The 21,139-nt window shown below is 57.6% G+C and overlaps 1 protein-coding gene across 9 annotated transcripts; it reads left to right on the top strand.

Annotated features, from left to right (window-relative positions):
- The first annotated feature begins 575 nt into the window (after positions 1-575).
- On the top strand, positions 576-21,016 carry KCNH6 (potassium voltage-gated channel subfamily H member 6). 9 transcript variants are annotated; one of them, XM_017667674.3, is made up of 14 exons: positions 577-856; positions 1,603-1,833; positions 6,862-7,023; positions 7,125-7,330; positions 9,939-10,364; positions 11,705-12,104; positions 12,931-13,130; positions 13,300-13,552; positions 16,479-16,672; positions 18,156-18,244; positions 18,543-18,646; positions 18,776-18,944; positions 19,630-19,816; positions 20,140-21,016. In XM_017667674.3, exons 1-14 carry the CDS (start codon positions 781-783, stop codon positions 20,422-20,424), a joined length of 2,982 nt encoding a protein of 993 aa, XP_017523163.3. In that variant the 5' UTR covers positions 577-780; the 3' UTR covers positions 20,425-21,016. The 9 variants fall into 9 exon arrangements, with proteins under 9 accessions (XP_036853570.2, XP_017523163.3, XP_036853568.2 ...); XM_036997673.2 differs by lacking the exon at positions 18,543-18,646 and having other exon boundaries at positions 580-856; positions 11,705-11,859; positions 12,019-12,104; positions 18,156-18,240; XM_017667446.3 differs by lacking the exon at positions 18,543-18,646 and having other exon boundaries at positions 580-856; positions 18,156-18,240.
- The last annotated feature ends 123 nt before the right edge of the window (positions 21,017-21,139 follow it).

The following is a 21,139-nucleotide window of genomic DNA, read 5'->3' on the forward strand; positions in this document are numbered from 1 at the left end:
GTTTTAAATCTGTTCTCTCAAGCAATTCGGTATGCTAAGAGCTTTCAGGCCTCTGAAGAAAGCACCTTATTGTATATTTCTTGTGCACTTTCGAATGTACTCCTACCCCATTCTACCAGAACCAGGTTCTGGATGGGCTTGCCACTAGGAGCTCTGCACGGGAAATGGGGCTCAGCTGGAGAGCACTGGCAGGGGAGGGCACGAGGTCTAACCATCCTACTGCAGGGTCAGGCCCCGCGGTAAGACCCGGAAAGGAACCTTCAGCAAAAGACCACCTGAAGCGTCTAACAATCCCGCTGCCACCTCTCAGCTCCCCAGCCCCGGCCTGAGAGACTCCACCCAGAGGGTCTGAGAGGGGCTGGGGCTTCAGGCCCCTGGGACAGGAGCTCCTCAGAGAAGCCCAGCCCCATCCCGGCGCGGGACTCCCGCCCCGCCCCGCCCCGCCCTCGAGGAGTCCGGGCCCCGCCCCTGCCCCGTCGGGTCCGGGAGAGATGCTCCCGCCGCGGGGACCCCGCCTGCTGCCGCCGTGCGGCGTCTTTCAGCACCGCGGCGAGGACAGCTCCGGGGCGGTGCAAGTGGGAGGAGGCGCGGCAGCGGCCGGCCGCGGAGGGCAGGGGAGGGCAGCGGAGAGTAGACGCTGGCGGGCGGGCGGGGCACGGAGCCCCGCGGCCCTCCCCGGGGGCGGCGCCCACCCGGAACCGGACGCAGCTGAGCCCGGGGGCAGGCTGGGGCGCGGAGAGCCGGGTGTTGCTGCCTCCCGGCAAGGGCCGCGGCGGAAAGATGCCAGTTCGCAGGGGCCACGTCGCGCCCCAGAACACTTACCTGGACACCATCATCCGCAAGTTCGAGGGCCAGAGTGAGTGTGTGCGTTGGGGTGAGGGGACGACCTGCAGTCCTGGCTCGGCGGCAGGAGTGGCCGGACCCCTTTACTAACTTCGAATGTTGAAGGGTGGGAGGTCCCGGATGCTGAATGAAAAATCTGTGGCTTGGAAGACCCCCAACGCCTTCCGCTTCAGCGGGCCCCACTTACCTCAAGTGCCGCCCTCCCTTCGGGAGCACTCGGCGCAGAGTGCAGCCCCTTCCTCTCCCCTGAGTTTTTTCTTAGCTCTCCTATTACTGACCCACCTACCCCTTCTGACACCCCACTTCCTCCAGGGCTTTCCTTGACTCCCTCCTTTCCACCTCTTGACCCTACCACTCTGGTCTTTCTAGGATCTCTCCCCACACCGGACCCCCATATAGTCACACCCCTGCCCTCACTTCCTGACCCCTTTCACTGCTTCCAGGAAGCCTCGGGCCTCCCTCCCACTTCACCGACCCCGTTATTTCCCACAGTCCGAAGGCCTGACCCCTCACCCATTTCTCTGGTCACTGCCCTCCCCTCCCTCCTAACCACTCAGGAGTCCTGCATACTCCCCCATGACTGTGGCCTCCTTGGTCTCCCACCCTCCCCAGACCTCCCCCCTTCCTCATTCTGGTCACTGTTCTGCTCCTCCACCTAGACCCCCTCCCCCACTGCTGTCAAGAGCCCCTGTGATCTTTCTCTCCCTGCTGCCCAATCCTGGTTGCCATGGGCTTCCCACCTTCCACCTCCCACCTCAGGTCGTAAGTTCCTGATTGCCAATGCTCAGATGGAGAACTGCGCCATCATTTACTGCAACGATGGCTTCTGTGAACTCTTCGGCTACTCCCGAGTGGAGGTGATGCAGCGACCATGTACCTGCGACTTCCTCACAGGCCCCAACACCCCACGCAGTGCCATGTCCCGCCTGGCGCAGGCCCTGCTGGGGGCCGAGGAGTGCAAGGTGGACATCCTCTACTACCGCAAGGATGGTGAGACTCCCTCAGGCCACAGGTTCTGCCGGGCAGGTTTGGCCCCTCTCTCATCTAGCCAGAGTGGCCATGGGGAGGGCACTGACCCAGGGACCAAAGGGCCTGGACAGATTCTGTCTCCTGCGTGGGCCTCAGTTTTCTCTAACATTAGTGGAAGCAATAGGCACTGGATGCATGACTTCTGAGGTCCTTTTCAGAGACCAGGGACCAGGCCAAGCCACCAACTGATCCTGGCCTCAGGCAGGGCCTCCCACTCCACTATCCCTCCCCAAGTCTCCAGGCTCCTGGCTGCCCACTCTGTCACTGTCAGCTCCAGCTGTCAGGCAGCTGGGATGGAAATTAACCTTTCCTCATCTCCGTCTGCTCCGGGGATTAGTGGAGGAATCACCCTTTCAAGGCCTCTGTGGCCAGGCAAGTTGTGGAGGCTGCTGACTTGGAAAGAGGGGTGACCTGGCTTACCCAGTTCCACCTACCCCAGGAGATAGGGTCTGGAGTTTGTCTTGACCTAGAGACTCAAGTTTACTGCAAGCAAAACAGAGGCATAGGGCACAGGCTGAGGATAAAGAGTTCTGCAGGTCTTTAGGACCCCGACCCCATCCCTGGACCTCAGAGTCTCAGACCTCAGGTGGTAGGGCTGGGGGAGATGGGTGGAACCTAGGATCCTGAAAGTCTCCTTGAAGTCACCTGGATCATGGCCCCCCAATCTGGTTCTACATCAGAATTACCTGGAGTGTGTTTTCCAAAATACACCTTCCCTAGAGAGCGGCTGACTCAGACTGCTGCAGTGAGGCCCAAGCAGGTGTATCCCTGGTGGTTCAGATGTTCTGCCAAGTTGCAGAACCATTGGTTTAGATAAATCCCTTCATTTCATGAATGAGGAAACTGAGGCCCAAGAAAAAGAGGGACTTGTCCAAGATCCTATGGCTGGGGTCCAACCTGGGACTGGATCCCAACTCTCTGGTTTCTTCCCTCAGAAGAGATGTCTGATCTGAGTAATTCCAAGAGGAGAGAAAGGACCCCCCACTGCCTCTGTGCTCAGAGGAGGAACTTCTGGGGAAGGAAGCCCCAGAAGAGGGCCCTTCCCAGGAAATACAGGCGTGAGGATCATCTGAGTGCAGATAAAGGGCAGGCATCTTTGGACTGGGCCTGGAGGTGCTAAGAGCCAGAGATCAGAGGCCTGGTGTGTGCATGGAGCATGAGTGTAAGTGTGAATGATAGCATGTGTGTGCATGCATGCATGTGTGTGTCTAAGGGCTGCCAGGGTGCTTCTTGGGCAGGTCCAGCCGTCCCTCTTGCTGCCCACTGCTGCTGCCATGCCAGTGAATGCAGGGGTAGTGATTAGGGGACTAGGAAGAACCTAGATTAGTTTGGCAGCACTCACAGGGTTAATGAAGGCAGAATATTTTTAACAGCTGTGACCTCACCTCCTGACATCATTGCAGGGAGGAGGTGACAGTCAGGGGAGTGAGAAGGGTCCTGGAAAACAGGATAGGACACCAGGAAATGAGGGGGGACGAAAGGTCCTTCTCTGTCCCCCCCCCCATCCTTGGCCCCAGAGCTCTACATGGGTCCCAAAGTGGTGAGGGCTAATCCCAGACTCCTAAGGATGTCAGATCAGGGCTGTTAAGGTCTCCTCAAAACTCTGCATGTGCTTTGGTAGGGGGCAGAGGTCAGAGCTACCGTGGCCCTCGGACATCAGGACCCAGGTTTTCGGAACGCTGCCGGGGCCCTCCAGCTATCAAAAGGGGTGCCAGGGACCTAGTCTTGGAGGCTGGCTCTGAATGAGAATGGAAAATTACCCACATACTGAGGGCCCGTAAAGGCCAGTCTGCCCCCATCCCCACTCTACGCCCTACCTTGTCCTATAGAACAAGACTTTGACCACTGGGACCTGCCTAAAATTGGCCTGAAACCTGGAGAAGGGAGCTTTCTGGTCTGTATTATCCTACAAGAAGGATGTGGTACTCAGATAACTTTTGTTCACCTTATTGTCCACCCTGATGACATAATTTTTTAAAATCATATCCATGTACACCTTATACTCCCACTGAGGGAATTGCTAATGGTGATATCTTCCCTGTTGAGGTCAAATGTCCTGTCCCCACCTCTCCCCAACTCCAGGGAGGTAGGAAGGGGTCCTGAACAGAACTCTAGCTGATTTATAATCCTCTTTTCCTTTAAAGGGGTAATCCACTGACAGTTCTCCAAGTCAAGGTGGAAAGTCTGTGTCCATATATCTCCACATTGTGCAGCTGGGCCAAGTCAAACTCAAAGAGGAGAGGGCACTTGGCCAAAATTACCCCCTGAGACTCAGGGGACCCCTGAGAATCTGACTCTTCCATCTGCCTTTACTAGGAAATGTAAGAACCTGACAGGTAGGAGGATTGGGGATGGCCACCAGACTAGAGCCAATGAGAGTCTGAAGGGAGGGATGGAGAGCTCTCAGCTTTTCCTCACCCTACCCCTGCCTCCACTGGGGGCCTGCCAGAGGGGCTCTGCCCTGCCTACCTGTGCCAGGTCCTCTTCTCTGGTGACTCAAAACCAGAGGATCCCCTAATCCCTAAGCCAGACCAGAGAAGCTGGGGCTGCTCCAGTCACGGGCCAGGTCAAGGGCCGAGATCACGCCCCAGTGTTTTCCTCGTACTCACCCACGAATGCCAGAAACACCATGGAGGCGGCATGGGACAGCCACCTTCCTAGCGGCAGCTTTTGGTAACACCACCTCCTCCCTGAGGGCCCACTGCAATCCTGGATAGGGTATGCGCACACAGATAGAAGCAATAGACAGCAGGGAGGCTGCAGAAGAGGAGCGAGGGGCGGGGCAGGTGGGAGGGGAGGGAACGATGGAAAACTGAAGGAAGGAGCACATCCCAGAAGCAGGAAAGAGCAGAAAGGAAGTGTCCCAGAGGGCAGATGAGCCTGCTGCCCTTGGTCTTGGAGGTGGGCCCTGGGAAGGGAGAACGAGGCAGAGGCTGTGGCTTCACATTCAGGGACAGGGCTGGGGCACAGGAGCACAGCCTCTGCTGGGCACAGCCTAGGGTGATAGACTCACCCACTTCTCATCACCCAGACACAGTTACTTGTAAGCGAGGACAGCCTAAGGATAGGGGGAAGAATGCTCTGAACTTGTGCAAATCCTTATAGCCCCCTGCCTCTGCCCACCTCACAGACAACAAGCATGAGGATCCGACGTAGGATGCCATGCACAGCCCTGCTGCAGCCCTTAGGGCAATGATGGGCTTTAGTCTGTTCCCAGCCCAGCTTTCCAAAGACAGCATCCGTGGGTGGATACCACCACTTGAAGCCTGGGCCTTGGCAGCTTCCAGCAGCATAGAGAGCCTGGAGGCCTTGCCCCTCTACCCAGCTTTGCCCTCTCCCTGCATCCTGCCAGGCTCAACCTCTGCAGTGCTGGAGAGAATGAGGACATAGTCTGACCTTGGGCACAGTGTCTCAGGTCACTGGTGAAGGCAGCTTCCTGGTCAGGTCCTTGCAACACCCTGGGCTGACACAAGTGCCAGGCTCTGGCCTGGGAGGCAGAGCCTACAGGCACTGGGAGCCCAGTAATGGTCACAGAGGTAGGTGGGAGGCCTCTCCTCAGTGTGAATGTCTCCCCTGGGGCCCAGTACAGCAGCTGGCAGATGACTGCCTGGCCTGGGAGTCTGGGAATCTGATCCAGCAGATTCCTGTTCCGAGGGAGGATGGGGAGAGCTCAGCTGCACCCCAACACTTGATGGTGTGATGAAGCACCAAGGGAGGTGAGCATCACTGGGGAGTTAGGGGAAGTATGATTCCAGCGGACCCCAAAGTAGCAATACACCCAGTGCTAGTCAGCCTCCTACCTACTCATTTACACACACATTCCTTCATTCACTCAATTAACACACAACATGATGGACAGTTGCTGGCTGCTGGTAAGTGGAACAGACCCAACCTGCCCACAGGGAGGACAGCTCTGCCTTCTGATCTTAGCATGCCCCGGCCCCTTAGCATCCTACTTTGGGCCTGACACCCACCAGGAGTTTGAGCTGAGGGGCATGGGACCAATGCGTATCATGGAGAGGGGCTTATAAAGCACCCACCTAGCCCCCAGTTTTAGCCTTGGTCCACCCACCTGTGGGCAGGCGCGGTGGAGGGCAGGGTAAGGGGAGGTTGGTCCTGGAGCGCGAGGAACAGGCGGACCAGCAGTGAGGTCTGGGCTGCTGAAAGGGTGGGGAGAGCAGCAGGAGGGGCCTCTCCGGCCCCCACACTGCCATCTCCCTCTCCAGACCCCAGGCGACTGCCCTCCCTGCTCCCATCCCAGCACCTATTCCTTGGGACCCCAAGCTAACCCCAGGCCTGGAACAGCAGCCTGGGCCTCTCTGCCGTGTCCCCATCCCAGACAAGTCCCTTCCCCTCTCTAAGCTGTTGTGTGCTCAGAGCTCAGGGATCCCCACTCCAAGTCCCCTTCCAGCCCCGGCAAGTCGGATTCTCAAGCCCAGGACCTGCAGGACAGGGGTCTATGTCTGCCCCCTGAAGCCCCACTGGGTGCCACCACAGAGCTGGAGACCCAGTGGACCAGCTGGCTCAGTGCTCACTGAGTCCCTTTCAGTGTCAGGGGAGCAGGGCAACTTTGTGGGATGGGAATAGAGTTGCTGAACCCAGGGCCAGCCAGAGCTACATGGGGGCAGAATGCCCAACCTCACCTCCCCACTTAATCCACCCCCATCTGCTCAGCTTTAATTATAACAGAAGCAAACCTCAAGGTTAAACCCTGAGCTGAGGGCCAAGTGTGGACTTGGGCCTGATGCAACATTATCTCCTAATGAGCAGCTTAGCTGCTCTCCCCTCCTCTCGGCCCTGTGGGTGGGGCACCTGCTGGACAGTATCACCCACCTCTGCCCAATAGTTCTGGTCGCTGTCCAGGCCTCCTCACCCCATGGCTGCCCTTAATTTGATCTTAGCCCAGCCCCTTCTCTAGCTTCCCTTGGCCAGGTTACTGCAGTAAAAAACCCATTCTGTGACCCCCACCCCTGCCAATGATGTTTGCAGCCTCCAGCTTCCGCTGCCTGGTGGATGTGGTCCCTGTGAAGAATGAGGAAGGGGCTGTCATCATGTTCATCCTCAACTTTGAAGACCTCGCCCAGCTCCTGGCCAAGAGCGGGAGCCGCAGCCTGTCCCAGTGCCTGCTGTCCCAGAGCTTCCTGGGCTCTGGTGAGGTGGGGTGCAGGTGGCAGTGGGAGGGTGAGCGGGAGCCCCAGGTGGAGCAGCTGGTCCCCTGGCCCAGGCTTCTCTGACCTGGGCTCTGGTTTCAGAGGGCTCTCACAGCAGGCCGAGTGCACAGGGGCCTGGCACGGGCAGGGTCAAGTACAGGACCATCAGCCAGATCCCGCAGTTCACACTCAACTTCGTGGAGTTTAACCTGGAGAAGCACCGCTCGGGTTCCACCACAGAGATTGAGATCATCGCACCCCACAAAGTGGTGGAGCGGACCCAGAACGTCACCGAGAAGGTCACCCAGGTGCGGGCTGCAGGGCAGGGCAGACAGGGATGTGCCAGGCCTCACAGGCCCCATCTTAGGCCCTGCGCCTGGGCCCTTCCAGGGCCTGTGCTAGCATAGGGAGCTAGTTTGTCTAGCCCTCTAGTGTCTGTGTATCAAGTGTGATACTTCAGACCCAAAGTCCTACCCCAGCTCTGCTCCTGCTCCTTGCCTTTGGGGTAACAGCCACCCCACCCACACACCACAGAGTCCGCCTTCAATCCAGGCAGAGGGTATGCAGTCTAACATCTTCAGCTCTTTGCGCAGCTTCCTAGGGCTTGGGCCCAAAATGCCTTCCTCCCACTCTGTCCCTCCTGGGCCAGCCCAAGGCAAACTTCCCTGAGTCCTCTGTTTCATCTGGCCCCACTGTCCCTTCTCCTTGGAGCCTAATGCTCCAGGCCCCCCACTGACCACTCCAGAACAGAATGCAAAGAGCCCTACCTGAGGTTCAGGGGCCCAGCATCCTGCCACTGACTCACTCTGTGACCTTAGGCAAGGGCCTTTATCCCCTTCCTGGGCCCCCGGCTCTCATCTGCAGGGGAGAGCTGGACTGCGTGATCTCTGAGGACCCATTCGACATTGAATACTGCCAGCCCCAGAAGGCATCACGGGGCACCTAGGCCAGGTCTAAGCAAGGAGAGGCAGAGCATGGGCGGGGGCCTGCTCCCCACTTCCCCTGGGGCTTTGCTTTCCTGAGGGATAGAGCAGCTCTTTTTCCTCCCTGCCTGCTTTTACCTGAAACATCTGAGCTGGAGCAGATGGGGTGGAGACTCCCTGTGACACAGCCCTCACTGAGCACAAGAACCGTGGGGAAAGAAGGACCCCAGGTGGCAGGGCCGAGCCCTCAGAGGCCAGGTGCAGTGGCCCGACAGCCTGGCCTGCTCGCCACCGAGCTGCTCACCCCAGGGCGCTTGGGTGAGCAGCAGCAGTGCTTGGGGCTGCCGGACTGGAGAGCTGCCCGTGAAGAGTGCTGGGCCTGGCTGGGCCCGGGGTCCCTGCGCCCACCCACCTGCCTGCTCCTGTCCTGCTCCCTACCCCAGCCCCCCTTAACCCCCCTAACCCATCCCGTGTGGGCCTGAAGGTGGGCTAGGGGCCTGACAGAGAGCTCAGGAGAAGGAGCCAGCCCAGAGCAGGGAGGTCACCCGGGCCTCCACCAGGGCCTGGAGGGCTGTGACCCCACATCTGAGTTCCCACATCCGGGGGGCCTTGCATCTCTGGTGACACTGGGAAGGACTGGCTTTACCGGAGAAGGGCCCTCATGCTGGCTCCAGAGGTGGGGGAGAATGGGGGTCTCTGTGATGGGGGAGATGGCACACTCTCCTTTCGCCCCCCTGCCCCCAGTTCCTGCATCCTCCATCCCACTCCCCAAGCTTTGCTATTTCATCTTCCACTGGTCTTGAGCAGCTCAGAAAGGTGGGGGTGGCTGTGATGGCCCAGCCTTTGGAGCTCCTTCGGCCCCTGTTAGTTGAGCTCCCATGCGGCCCAATGCTGGGCATATAAAGTGGCCTGCAGTTCAGTGGAGAATAACCACGTGGTCAGGGATGTTTAAAAGGGATGGGGTAAATCGAAAAAGAGGGCCCAAGTTTTGCACAGTCAGAGGAGGCTTCCTCAGGAGGCAGAATAGGAGTGGAGGCCAGAAAAAGAAGGCTGAGCAAAAGGTCACTGCAGGGTAGGGGCACCATGCCCCTCCTAGGGTTTGGATGGCAGATCAGGGGCCCTCTGGTTGAAACCAGCCCTTTGGTGGATCTTCCTTATTGCGACCCCATCTGTTAATGGATTTGGTTTGCAAGGTCAGAACCTTACACTGCAGATTTTCTTAACCCAGGGCCATGTACTGGGCCCTATCCGGGGGTGGTGGGGTCGGTGTGGTACCCCTTGGGCTCTGCCCTTGTTGGGGCAATGTCTGCCATAGGATGAACAGGGCAGAGGAATTCTCATGTAGTGCAGCAGGCACCATCAAGATGCGCCATCTTTTAATCATCACAGCCCCAGGGAGTTGGTTATCCTTTGTTACCCAATTCTACTGATGAGAGAACTAGGAATCACAGAGGTTATAAAACTTGCCCCAAAACAGACAGATAACATTATCAGATCCTTTAGGAATTAAGAAGCTATTCTGGGGATGACTTCTTCCCCTCAGAACCCTGGACTTCTGGGAACCCTACAAACCCACAGGAGAGGATTGACCTCCCAGCCACCCTCTCAGTCTGAGCTCCTCTCTGGAACATGCCCACAGATGACCCTGAGCTGGGCCCTCTCTGGGTCCCCTCCCCCAGCCCTGTCTCACCCACCCCAGGGCGGCCTGTTTCTGAGGGAGTTTGTGAGCTTCAAACTTGAGGTTGTTGTGGGCCAGAGCCGCCTTCCTTGTCCTGTGTGCACCCACCCTTCACTTCCTTCCAACACACCTGCCCCTATGAATCTGCCTCATACATGCCCACCCCACCTTTGCTCATCACCCTGCCCTCCACAGCCCTTGTCACCCACCCTCTCCCATGCTCCCCTCCTAGGCCTCAGCCCTATGCCTTAAGCCATCCCATCTGTCTCCCCAGCATGGCTGCCCCATTGACCACCCCGTGGCCCCCACCCGTAGGTCCTGTCCCTGAGCGCGGACGTGCTTCCAGAGTATAAACTACAGGCCCCGCACATCCACCGTGGGACCCTCCTGCACTACAGCCCCTTCAAGGCCGTGTGGGACTGGCTCATCCTGCTGCTGGTCATCTATACGGCTGTCTTCACACCCTACTCGGCTGCCTTCTTGCTCAGTGACCAGGACGAGTCCCGGCACGGGGACTGCAGCTACACCTGCAACCCGCTCACCGTCGTGGACCTCATCGTGGACATCATGTTTGTTGTGGACATTGTCATCAACTTCCGCACCACCTATGTCGACACCAACGATGAGGTGGTCAGCCATCCCCGCCACATCGCCGTCCACTACTTCAAGGGCTGGTTCCTCATAGACATGGTGGCTGCCATCCCCTTTGACCTGCTCATCTTCCGTACCGGCTCTGATGAGGTGAGCAAGCCCTGTTCAGGCCAACCCTTGCGTCCCAGCCCTGAGGCCTCCCAGCCACACAGCCCTGGTTGCAGAGAGTGCCTGGCACTGGGCATCTTTGCCAAAGCAAGTGGAGGTGAAAAGGGGGCCTCAGGCATCTGCCATCTCCCAGCCCTGGATAAGGACCAGCCAAGGCTGTGCCCTAGGCCTGGGAATTATTTGTGCTCAACAACTCAGCTCCTTCTGGGATGGGCATTCCTGTAGTACCAGCCCCTCAGGCTGACTTCTAAACCACACTTACCCTGGGGTTAGAAAGGGAATCCCCAGGCTGCTCCTGCAAGGCTGCCTGGCCCCCTTCCCACCCTCCAGCCCCTCCACCCTGCTTCCCATCTCTGACACAAGGGCACTTCCAAGCTCTCAGCTTCTAGTCCCACTAGAAGGGCTTTTGCTGCACCTCCTCGGGATCAGCTGTCCACTCAGAGCAGCTATGCCTTTTGTGCTCCAGTCACCCCCCAGCTGGCCTGTCCACTAGGGGTTGCCGTCGTGACCTCCTGCTCCCATGCAAGCAGATCTACCCCCAAATCCTCTCCCCTCCCCTCCATCCCCACTGCCCCTGCCTGGACCCTGAGTGTTTTTATCCACCTCTGCTCCAGCCCCACACCTGCCACACTCCCCTGCTCCACACAGAAGCCAGAGTGAGTTTCAGATCACGTATCTGACCCTCTCCTCAGAACCTTCAGTGGCCCCACAGTGGGTTAGAATAAAATCCATGCTCTTTGTGGACCCCCAGGCCTCTGGAGCCGTCCCTGACCACCTTCCAGGCCAATTCCTCACTCTGCTCCAGGCTGCAGCACCATGTTTCGTTGCCATTTCACACCCCCATGCCTTTGCTCATGCTGCTCCCTGTACCTGGAATATCCTTTTCCTCTCCCTTCTGTTTGCCTGGAGCCTCAGCTTTGTCTCTCAGGACTTGGCTCATGCATCACCTCCTCTATGAAGCCTCCCATGTCCTGCCTGAAGACTTGACTTCCCCTTCCTCTGTGCTCCCCTGAACTTCTGTCCTAACAATTAACAGTTTTGAGCTTTAAGCTGAGAGCTCCTTAAGGTCACACACTGTGCCTCTGCCAAGAGCCTGGCCCAGAGTAGGTGCTCCACAAGTGTTGGTTGAATGACTGTGTGACCCTAGGCTTGAGTGGAAGAATGCAGTCCTCAGTGCAGCTGTTCAAGGGCTGACCCCCGGTCCCATGGCCCCCTCCCTGCCCTTGCAGAACGCGGTGAGTCCCTGCCGCCCTGCCCGGGGTGAGACGGGCGGCCCAGCACAAGTCCAAGCTCCGGCTAACGCCCCCTCCCTGCCCTTGCAGACCACAACCCTGATCGGGCTGCTGAAGACTGCCAGGCTGCTGCGGCTGGTGCGCGTGGCCCGGAAGCTGGACCGCTACTCCGAGTACGGAGCGGCCGTGCTCTTCCTGCTGATGTGCACCTTTGCACTCATCGCGCACTGGCTGGCCTGCATCTGGTACGCCATCGGCAATGTGGAGAGGCCCTACCTGGAGCCCAAGATCGGCTGGCTGGATAGCTTGGGTGTGCAGCTTGGCAAGCACTACAATGGCAGCGACCCAGCCTCAGGCCCTTCAGTGCAGGACAAGTATGTCACCGCGCTCTACTTCACCTTCAGCAGCCTCACCAGCGTGGGCTTCGGCAACGTCTCACCCAACACCAACTCTGAGAAGGTCTTCTCTATCTGCATCATGCTCATTGGCTGTGAGTGCCACCTTATGCCCCAGGCCTTACCCATGGAATTTGATTTTCAGTTTTGTGGTGAGATATAACATAATAATAACAATGTGCATGATAGGCAGATTGTAAGCATGATGCACAAATTTTGCATGCATACACCAACTATACACAGAGTTTGCCACCTTACAGCCCTTGTGATGTGCTAGGCACCAGGACCAGCTATGTTATTAGTGAAGGCCGTATTATTAGCCCTGTTTTGACCAAGAAACCAGAGGTCTTGTTGTACAAACCAAGAAACTTGCCAGGGTCTGTAGAGAAACCCAGTTCCATCCCAGAAGGGCCAGTTCCCAGGGCTGAGTGTGCTCTCAGGCCCTGCACTGTGCTGCCTGCTCTCAAGAAACCGGGTCTAGGAACACAAGAGGCAGTGTGAAACTTTACACGCAGATGAAGTTGTCATGTTCAGAGTATTTAGAGATGTGAAAGCCCAGAAAAACAAAAACAAGGGAAAAAATGGGTGAAAACAAGAGACCAAGAGTTTTCCCTTTATTTTTACAACTTAAAGGAGAAAACAAATCTGAACTAAAAAAGTCCATTGCCCTAGTTCTCAGGAGTTTGGCTGCTGGGCACAGGACGATGCTGAGAGGCATAGGCAGACGAGGGGCACAGGAAGCCCGGGGCCTTTTCCCCACTTGCCCTGCCCCTTCTGGGCCCTCCTGACTTTGGCCTGGACAGAGGGTCCCAGACCATGGGGGCTCCCAGGGAGAGGGAGGCCTGGAGGGGGCCCTGGGGTGGTGTGGCCTGGTGGGGATACAGAGGCGCTCACTCCCTGGACCTCCGCCCCCCACCCCAGCCCTCATGTACGCCAGCATCTTTGGCAACGTGTCCGCCATCATCCAGCGCCTGTACTCAGGCACCGCGCGCTACCACACCCAGATGCTGCGTGTCAAGGAGTTCATCCGCTTCCACCAGATCCCCAACCCGCTGCGGCAGCGCCTCGAAGAGTACTTCCAGCACGCCTGGTCCTATACCAATGGCATCGACATGAACGCGGTGAGTCCCTGCCGCCCTGCCCAGGGTGGGACGGGCGGCCCAGCACAAGTTCCAGCTCTGGCAAACGCTCCGGGGGAGGCCCAGGTCGCCACACAGGGCGCCACCAGAGCCTTCTCCACTCGCTCCCCACACCGCGCCCCTCCGGACGCGGCCGCCGCCTCACACACAGGTGCTGAAGGGCTTCCCCGAGTGCCTGCAGGCCGACATCTGCCTGCACCTGCACCGTTCGCTGCTGCAGCACTGCCCTGCCTTCCACGGCGCCAGCAAGGGCTGCCTGCGCGCGCTTGCTGTCAAGTTCAAGACCACGCACGCCCCGCCCGGGGACACACTGGTGCACCTTGGCGACGTGCTCTCCACGCTCTACTTCATCTCCCGTGGCTCCATCGAGATCCTGCGCGACGACGTGGTGGTGGCCATCCTAGGTGGGTTGGTTGGGGAGGGCCAGGCAGGAGTAGGTGGTGTGGTGGGAGCAGAGATGTGCTGCCTGGACCACTGCATTCCTGATGATGGTGGCATCTTCTCTTACTGACCTGCCACGTGCCTGGGAGAGCTTTATACCCAGCTCACTGAATCCTTAAAACAAACCTCTGCCACAGGACCCATTTTCCCGTTAGGGAAATTGAGGTCAGAGAGGGCATGTGGAAAGTGGCCAGACATGACTCAGAGGTCCAGACAGCCTCCTACCTTCTTCCACTCTTGGGGAGCTCAGGGTGAGGGTTTGTCTTGGGGGGAGTCCCCAGTCTCATTCCACGCAGCTGTAAGGACAGCTGGGCACTTTGGAGGAAGGATATGAGTACTGTGCTGGGGTCTGATTTGGGGCACACCCAGCTTCTGCTGCTTACCAGCCATGTGACATTGGGCAGGTCACATCACCTCTCTGAGGCAATTCTCACCATCCTTGCTTTCTCCCTGAATTCAGCCCACCCCAAGTCCCTGATCAGGATGCCAGCCTCGCCATCCATTGGTCTCCTTGGCTGGGCTCTCCTCCAAGCCACTGGACAGGCCCTCTCAGGCTTCTCTGCACAGTCCTCTCCCTCCAGCCTGCCCTCAACCAGTGTTCACCAAGTGTGTGCTCTGCTGTCCTTACGCTGCCCCCTCACCTGGGCCAGCTCCGCAATCCCATGATCTCAGCCTCACCTATGCCAAAAGAACCCCCCAGAGCTCTCCTTAAACCAGAATATTCCATTTCTTCCCGGGTGTGGCCACCTTTATATTCCACAGGCCTACCAAAAAACTTTTCTCAATCTGAAATCATCTTCCCTGAAAAGCAGCTCCTTCAGAATCCCCATCGCTGAACCATCCATTGCCTCAACCAGAGACCTGGGAGTCAACCAGGGGAGCAGCCTTCTCCTTTCCTGCCCTAGGCCCCCCATCCAGGCAGCCACAGAGCCCTGTCTATCCCCCTCCTTAAAACCTTTCTGTCCCACACCTGTCTCCTTGACCCTGCCTGAACCCAGCTGTTATCCTGTCCTTCCTGGGCTGGTGTCAGGAGCTCCTTTGCCATGTCCCTGCATCTGATCTGCCCCCATACTCTGTCTTCCTCATACCTCTGCCTGGGACCTAAAGTCACAACTGTGCATACTCCTCTTCTGCTCAAGAGTCTTGCATGGTTCCCTATCACCCACAGGACAAATGTAAACCCTGTGTATGGCATGTACAGTCCTTCCCAATCCAGCTATTCCAAGTCCAGCCATCCTCCCCTGGCACTTCATGCTCCAGCCACACAAACTACTTACTGTTCTCCAAACCTGCCCGTCTTATCATACCTGTGTGCCTTTGCACATGCTGCCACTCTGCTCAGAGCACCTACCTTGCACCCCTGCCTGACAGACCCTGGTCACCCTTCAAGGCTGAGCTCAAGCACAGGCTCCTCTATGAGACTTCATCACACTCCCAGCCTAACTTAGAAGTGCCATCCTTGTGGAAAGGATAATCATTATTATTAATAATTAAGAAGCCAGTCTAATTTAAGTTTCAGTTAGAGACATTGAAATTCTCTCATTTTGTCCTGAGTGGAAATGCACATTAGATCATAATCCTTCATCTACTAGAAAGCCATCACTTCATAATGTTGCCCAGATTTCTATCTTCTGGGTGTGACCCTGGATATGACCCTGGCAAGTCCCTTCCCTCGCCAGGCCCTATGCACCTCCTCTGTGAATGGCCTTTGATCCTGTGGAGATGTGTCCTGGCCTCTACCCATCACTGTGTAAAACATTAGTGCCCCTGGTGCCATATCGCCCAGCTTGGGGGGCTGACTTTCCCATGTGGAGTGGACCTCAAAGCAATCCTGGTCCTCAAAGCCCTGACTGCAGCACTGGCCACATCCTACTCCATTCTTACAACCCAGCCCCTACTTCACTCATCTGTAGGCCCCCTCCTCCCTGCCCTCGGCCACTTCTGGGGAGATGAGCCCCTCCTGCCGCCATGGCTCCCCCAGCCCTTGGCTCCCCTCTGTTGTAATGCTCTGTAGGTCATCTGTAAACAGTTAGATTATATGCCTGTCTTGTGGGGACTTCGGGAGGCTCTTTGTGGGTGGAGGTTTACACCCTGTGGCCCACACAGAGCCTGGCACCACAAGAGCCCCAAACCCTCACCACATGCCCTGAGGATCCATCCCATGTCCACCCTATGACACCTGTCCCTCCCAGTGCCTTGTGTCAACCTCTCTGGTGCCTCTTGCTATTTGAGGCACTTGCTCAAGTATCCCATCAGTTCCTCTGGACAGCCAGCGGGGTAGGCAAGGCAGGCATGGGTACAGCCATTTTAGAGATGAGGACTCAGGCCCAGAGAGGGGAAGTGACCTCCCCAGGCTTCCTCTGCGAGGGCCGTGCTGGTTACCTGGCCTACAACGGGGAGTGGGAACACAAGGAGACATAAGCCTCGGCCCTGCCTTGGGGAAGCTAGGTACTCCTAGCCCTGGGGTCCCTGCACTCGTACTGACTGCAGCGGGCTGAGGAGAGAGGAAGAGGTTGAGCAGGGGCCCTTAGTGTCTTACTGCCCACTGTCCCCTGGTGGGGAGTAGGAGCAGTGGCCAGGAATGGTGCAAATGGGAGTGGTGATTCTGGGGCCTGAAGACAGCAGGAGGACCCACGTCCTTGGGGTGACGGAGGGGTCTCTGCAGAGCTCAGAGGACAAGGGGAGGGCAGGTTTCCCACTCAACCCTCCCCACCCCAAGCCAGCAGCACATCCAGCTTTGTCCCCAGAGCTTGATCCTGAGCCTGAGGATCCAGTCTGGTGGGATCCCTGAGATGGGAGAGAAGTCAGAGTCAAGGGGCCCCCAGGGAGGCACTCAGAGGAGAGCTTGGAACCAGGCCTTAGAGAGATCCCCACTCCTCTGGCTGGCAGGAAAGAATGACATCTTTGGGGAGCCCGTTAGCCTCCATGCCCAGCCTGTCAAGTCGAATGCGGATGTGCGGGCCCTGACCTACTGTGACCTGCACAAGATCCAGCGGGCAGACCTGCTGGAGGTGCTGGACATGTACCCCGCTTTTGCAGACAGCTTCTGGAGTAAGCTGGAAGTCACCTTCAACCTGCGGGATGTGAGTTGGGGCTGGCTGGGCTGGGGTGGTTGGTGGCCCTTGGCCAGCTGCTACTGGGCTGAGAGTTTGGCCTGCCTGGCCTGAGGGGGCCCATCTGACCCTCTCCCTTTCAATCCCATCCTGCAACTTTTGTCATATCTTCTGTGCCTACTATGGCCAACATAATGCTAAGTATGATGATAGCTATCAATTGTTGAGCACTTTTATATGATCTCATTTTGCCTTCTTGCAAATGGTGTTATTTACCCCCATTTTCCAGATAAAGAAACTGAGGGTCAGAGAGGATAAATAACCAAAGCCATACTGCCATTAGTAAGTCATATAGCCAGTGGCAGAGCCAAAACGTGGACTCAAGTTTGTACGACGCCATAGAGTCTAGGCTTTTTCTTCCACATGGTATCAAGCTGAAAGAGAGGGTGTCTGCTGCCCAGGGGCTCACAGTGCCAGGTCCCAGGGGTGTAAACAAGCGATAGAGTGGCCTGTCCTCTCGAGCTTATCACTCAGTGGAGGAGATTACAACAACCAGGAAAAATAAAGAGCCATATAGTTAAATAACCAAGGAAGTCACGAGGGTGTGTGGGGAGAACAGATTTCTGTAGAGCCCAGGGTTGCCCAGGAGCAAGACAGCCAGTACAGACTGGAAGTGTCCAGAGGGGCTGAGTGGGGGAGGGGGGCTGGAATCGGCCAGTGGGAGGGAGGGGCAGGGGCACATGGTGGAAGCAAATGGTGGCTGAGACCGACACTGAGCCCCCCACCCCCAGCCTCAGGAGGAGGGGCTCTGCCGGCCTAGGCCCATGCCCAGCTTCTGGGGGTTGGTGCTGAGGCAGGCTCTCTTGTTGTGGACAGCCCCCCCCACCCTGTCCCCTCTGCTGTTCTCCTCCCTCCCCATGCTCTCCCCTTCCCACCTGATCTGTCTAGGAGACATTTTGTAAGGACCCTGCCTTGGGGGGCCCAGCCACAAAGAGCCTAGGTGGCCCAAGTACTCGGTGACACCAGGGCAGGAGGGCTGTGGTCCCCGTAGCCTGGGGCACCTGCCACCCCTGGGTGCCTCAAAGTGTCCTGGTGCCAAGAGGGAGGGCTGCCAAGGCACTGCTGAGTTCATCTCCTGAATGGATTGGGGGTTCCAGACCCAGGCTCCTTGGAGCAGTCTCCCCCATTAGCCCATGCTGAGGTGGGAGCCCCAGAGCATTCAGGGGAGGGAGGACCAGGGGAACAGCTCCTCTGCCTCCTGCCCCCAGACCTTGCTGCTCAAGGCGGCCTCTGTGGGGGTCTGTGTGAATCCAAGCCCCTGTTCCTCTCTGCCCACTCATGCAGGAGAGAACCTGCAGGAAGCCACTTGGAGCATCACTACGGAGCCCAGGCACCTGTCACCATTTTCTCAACTAGTTGTCACAAGGGCCATGGGGGTCACAGGGCAGGGGAGAACAAAAAGGCCCCGTCCCAGCTTTGGTCGCTTTGACCTGATGCTCTTGTTCCCCACAAGGCAGGTGTGGGTCTCCAGGCAGCTCCCCAGCAGGATCCAGGCAGCCAGGACCACCAGGGCTTCTTCCTCAGTGACAACCAGTCAGGTGAGCAAAGCCAACCCTCAGCAGCGTCTGCCCACCTCAGCCGGAAGCTCCTGCCCAGCCTCCTGCCCCTTCTCAGGTCCTTCCCATCCGGCCTCCCCTCAGTGAGTGGACAGGGGCTCCCTCCTTAAGCTCAGTGCTAGAGGCCCCTGCCCCCTTCCTCCCACTGGGTCCTCAGTCTGAGGGAGGGCTGCCCCAGGGGTGGATATTAGCCAGCCTCCTGGGGCTCCGCATCAAGGTAGCAGGGGACCTGCTGGGCTGCAGCTTCCTGGACAGCAAGGCTAGCTCGGGGCCCTCCTACCCAGAACCCCCAAGTTAGGGCCCCAGCCCCTTTCCCAGGGCTACACCCTTCTGGGTCCTGGCAGCCAGATCTCCATGGGGGCAGGACTTTGTACTCCAGGGCACCCAGGTAAGGAGTTCCACTTTGCCCACCCTGTGTTCCCTTGGCAGGCAGGGGAGGGGCATTGGCTCTGCTCCAGAAGGTCAGGCCTGTGGGGTCAGCTAGACCGAAGCTCAGGCTTCCCTTTCCCTCCTGCAGCTGCTGCCCCTTCCCAGAGCATCTCAGATGCATCTGGCCTCTGGCCTGAGTTGCTGCAGCAAGTGCCCCCAAGGCCAAGGCAGAGCCCCCCAAACCCTCAGGGAGACCCCGACTACTGGCCTCAGGAGCTAGGCTCGAGGCTAGAGCAGCTCCAGGCTCAAATGAACAGGTGAGTGCCCTTTGAGCCAGGGATGGGGTGGCTGCAGAGGGCAGGCCCAGTGGAGGGCTAGGGATGAGTGCCCCCACCTGGTGGCTTAGCTACATCGCTGGGTGCCCTGTGGGTTTTAGAGTGGTGAGCCCCTGTTAGCTGCAACCCCCTCCCCATCGCTACTACTAAGCATGCTTCCTTGGATGGCTTGTCCCAGCAAACCCAGGCATGTCAAGCAGGCCTTCTTGGGGGAGGGGCGTGATCTCCTCTGGACAAAAATTCCATGAGCCTTTGGAAACAGGGTGTAGCCTGTGGATGGCAGAGTGTGGTGGCAGATTGAGGGCTTCAGGGTTCAAATTCTGACTGCAATTTACCAGCAGGAGTGTGGGCAAGGTACCTAACTACTCTGAGCCTCAGTTTGTCCTTTCATGAAATGGGGATAATCAGATGATCCATATCAAAGCCTCCTTATGAGGATTAGATGTGTACAGGAGTGCCTGGTCACTGTTATTACATGAGTCAGGAATGTGAGGGGAATTTGGGCAAGGTTTGCAGACTGTAGTGGGGATATAGCTACAGGCAGGTCTGGCTGGGCTATTCAGCAGGGAGAGCATTCAGGCTACAGAATTGAGAGCTGGTCCCAGGACCTGAGCTGTTCTCACCAACCCTGACTCTGACCCTGACTTTGTGGGGTTATGTCTGTCAGGCTGGAGTCCCGCATGTCCTCAGACCTCAGCCGTATCCTGCAGCTCCTTCAGCAGCCCCTGCCTCAGGGTCACACTGGCTACATTCTGGAAGCCCCTGCTTCCAGTGACCTGGCCTTGTTTCCTGCAGCCTCAACAACTCAGAGTCCAGGAACTAGGCTGCCCCAGGGCAGTCCGCCTCCTGCACAGGTGAGCAGGTGAGGGGATTCCCGGGCTGGGGGCCTTCCTGGAGGCAGCTGTGTCTCTTCCTCCACCCCCAACTTGGTCTCAGTGTGGAATCAGGCTCGGGGCCTCTGTGGCCTGAGAACAGCTGTGGTCTCTGCTGCCCTCTTTTACAGTCTGAGTCGTGACAGGCAGCCTGGACAGGTGGTGGCAAAGCCCAGATTGTGACCACAGACCCCACAGCTGGGGCAAGGGCAATAGGGCGCTTGTCAGTTCCCATCCCCAAAGTCAGGGTGGCCTGGGTGCAGGGTTCCCCTCACTGTGTGCCTCCCTCTTTCTCGCCCCCTCAGACCGCAAGCTGTGGTGACTTGGATGAATGTAGGCCAAAGCCTAGGAACTCCTCCTCCGGGTCACCTCACCTGGTCAAGGCAATGGCTAAAACTCTGAGATTATCTTCAGAAGTGGAGCAGCCTGAGGGGCTCCTGTCACCCCTGAGCTCCTCTCTGCATCCCTTGGAGGTACAGGGACTTTTCTGTGGTCCCCGCTTTCCTTCCCTCCCTGAACACCTTGGCTCAGTCCCCAAGCAGCTGGTGTTCCAGAGACATGGCTCGGATCCTGGATTTGCAGGGAGTTAGAACCAGCAAAGCCCAAAATAAAAGATACCATGAGGGGATTGAAGGTGGCTGAGGGGAGAGTTAAGGATTTGGGGGAGGCAGACAGCTGCCAGAATGGGCGTCTGAAAACAATTCTAGAGTAGCTACAAACTGCCAACCCAGGTGACCCAGATGGCACAGGTGGAGAGGTTGAGAACTTTCCCCAGCCACCTCCAGGGCTCTGTTTAGACAGCAGGCCTGGTACAGGGTGGGTGAACCTCAGGCGTGGTGGTAACTTACAGAGCAGAAGGAGGGGTCAGTGAAAAGAGCCGTTTCTGATCTTCTGTGTGACAACATTGCTGTGGGCTGGGTGCAATCACCTCCCGCCTCAGAACTATACACCGCCTCACTGCCCAGCACCCAAGGTTGCTCAGACCTCCTGCTGAGAGCCTGGGAACTGGCTGGAGCTGAAAACATCCTCTATAGTGGGCACATCAGAGCACCAAGCTCTGTCATTCCTCCACTCATGCCACCCCTGATGTTTCTGTGATGACCTTAAGGACCATAAAGGCAGTGGAGTGTTTTACAGCTAATAAAGTCTGCACATTTCATGTTGGGTTGGGTGTGTAATTTACCTGAAGGTCATCAGTTGGGTGTGACTCCAATAGCTGTGGTCTTCTCCATGTTCTCCTCATGAGGAGTGTTTTGGGGACCTGAGGTTGGCTCTGCTGGGCTCAGGAGCCCCTGGAACATAGGG

This window comes from Manis javanica, chromosome 4 (genome assembly GCF_040802235.1).
Source record: "Manis javanica isolate MJ-LG chromosome 4, MJ_LKY, whole genome shotgun sequence".
NCBI classification, from domain to species: Eukaryota; Metazoa; Chordata; class Mammalia; order Pholidota; family Manidae; genus Manis; species Manis javanica.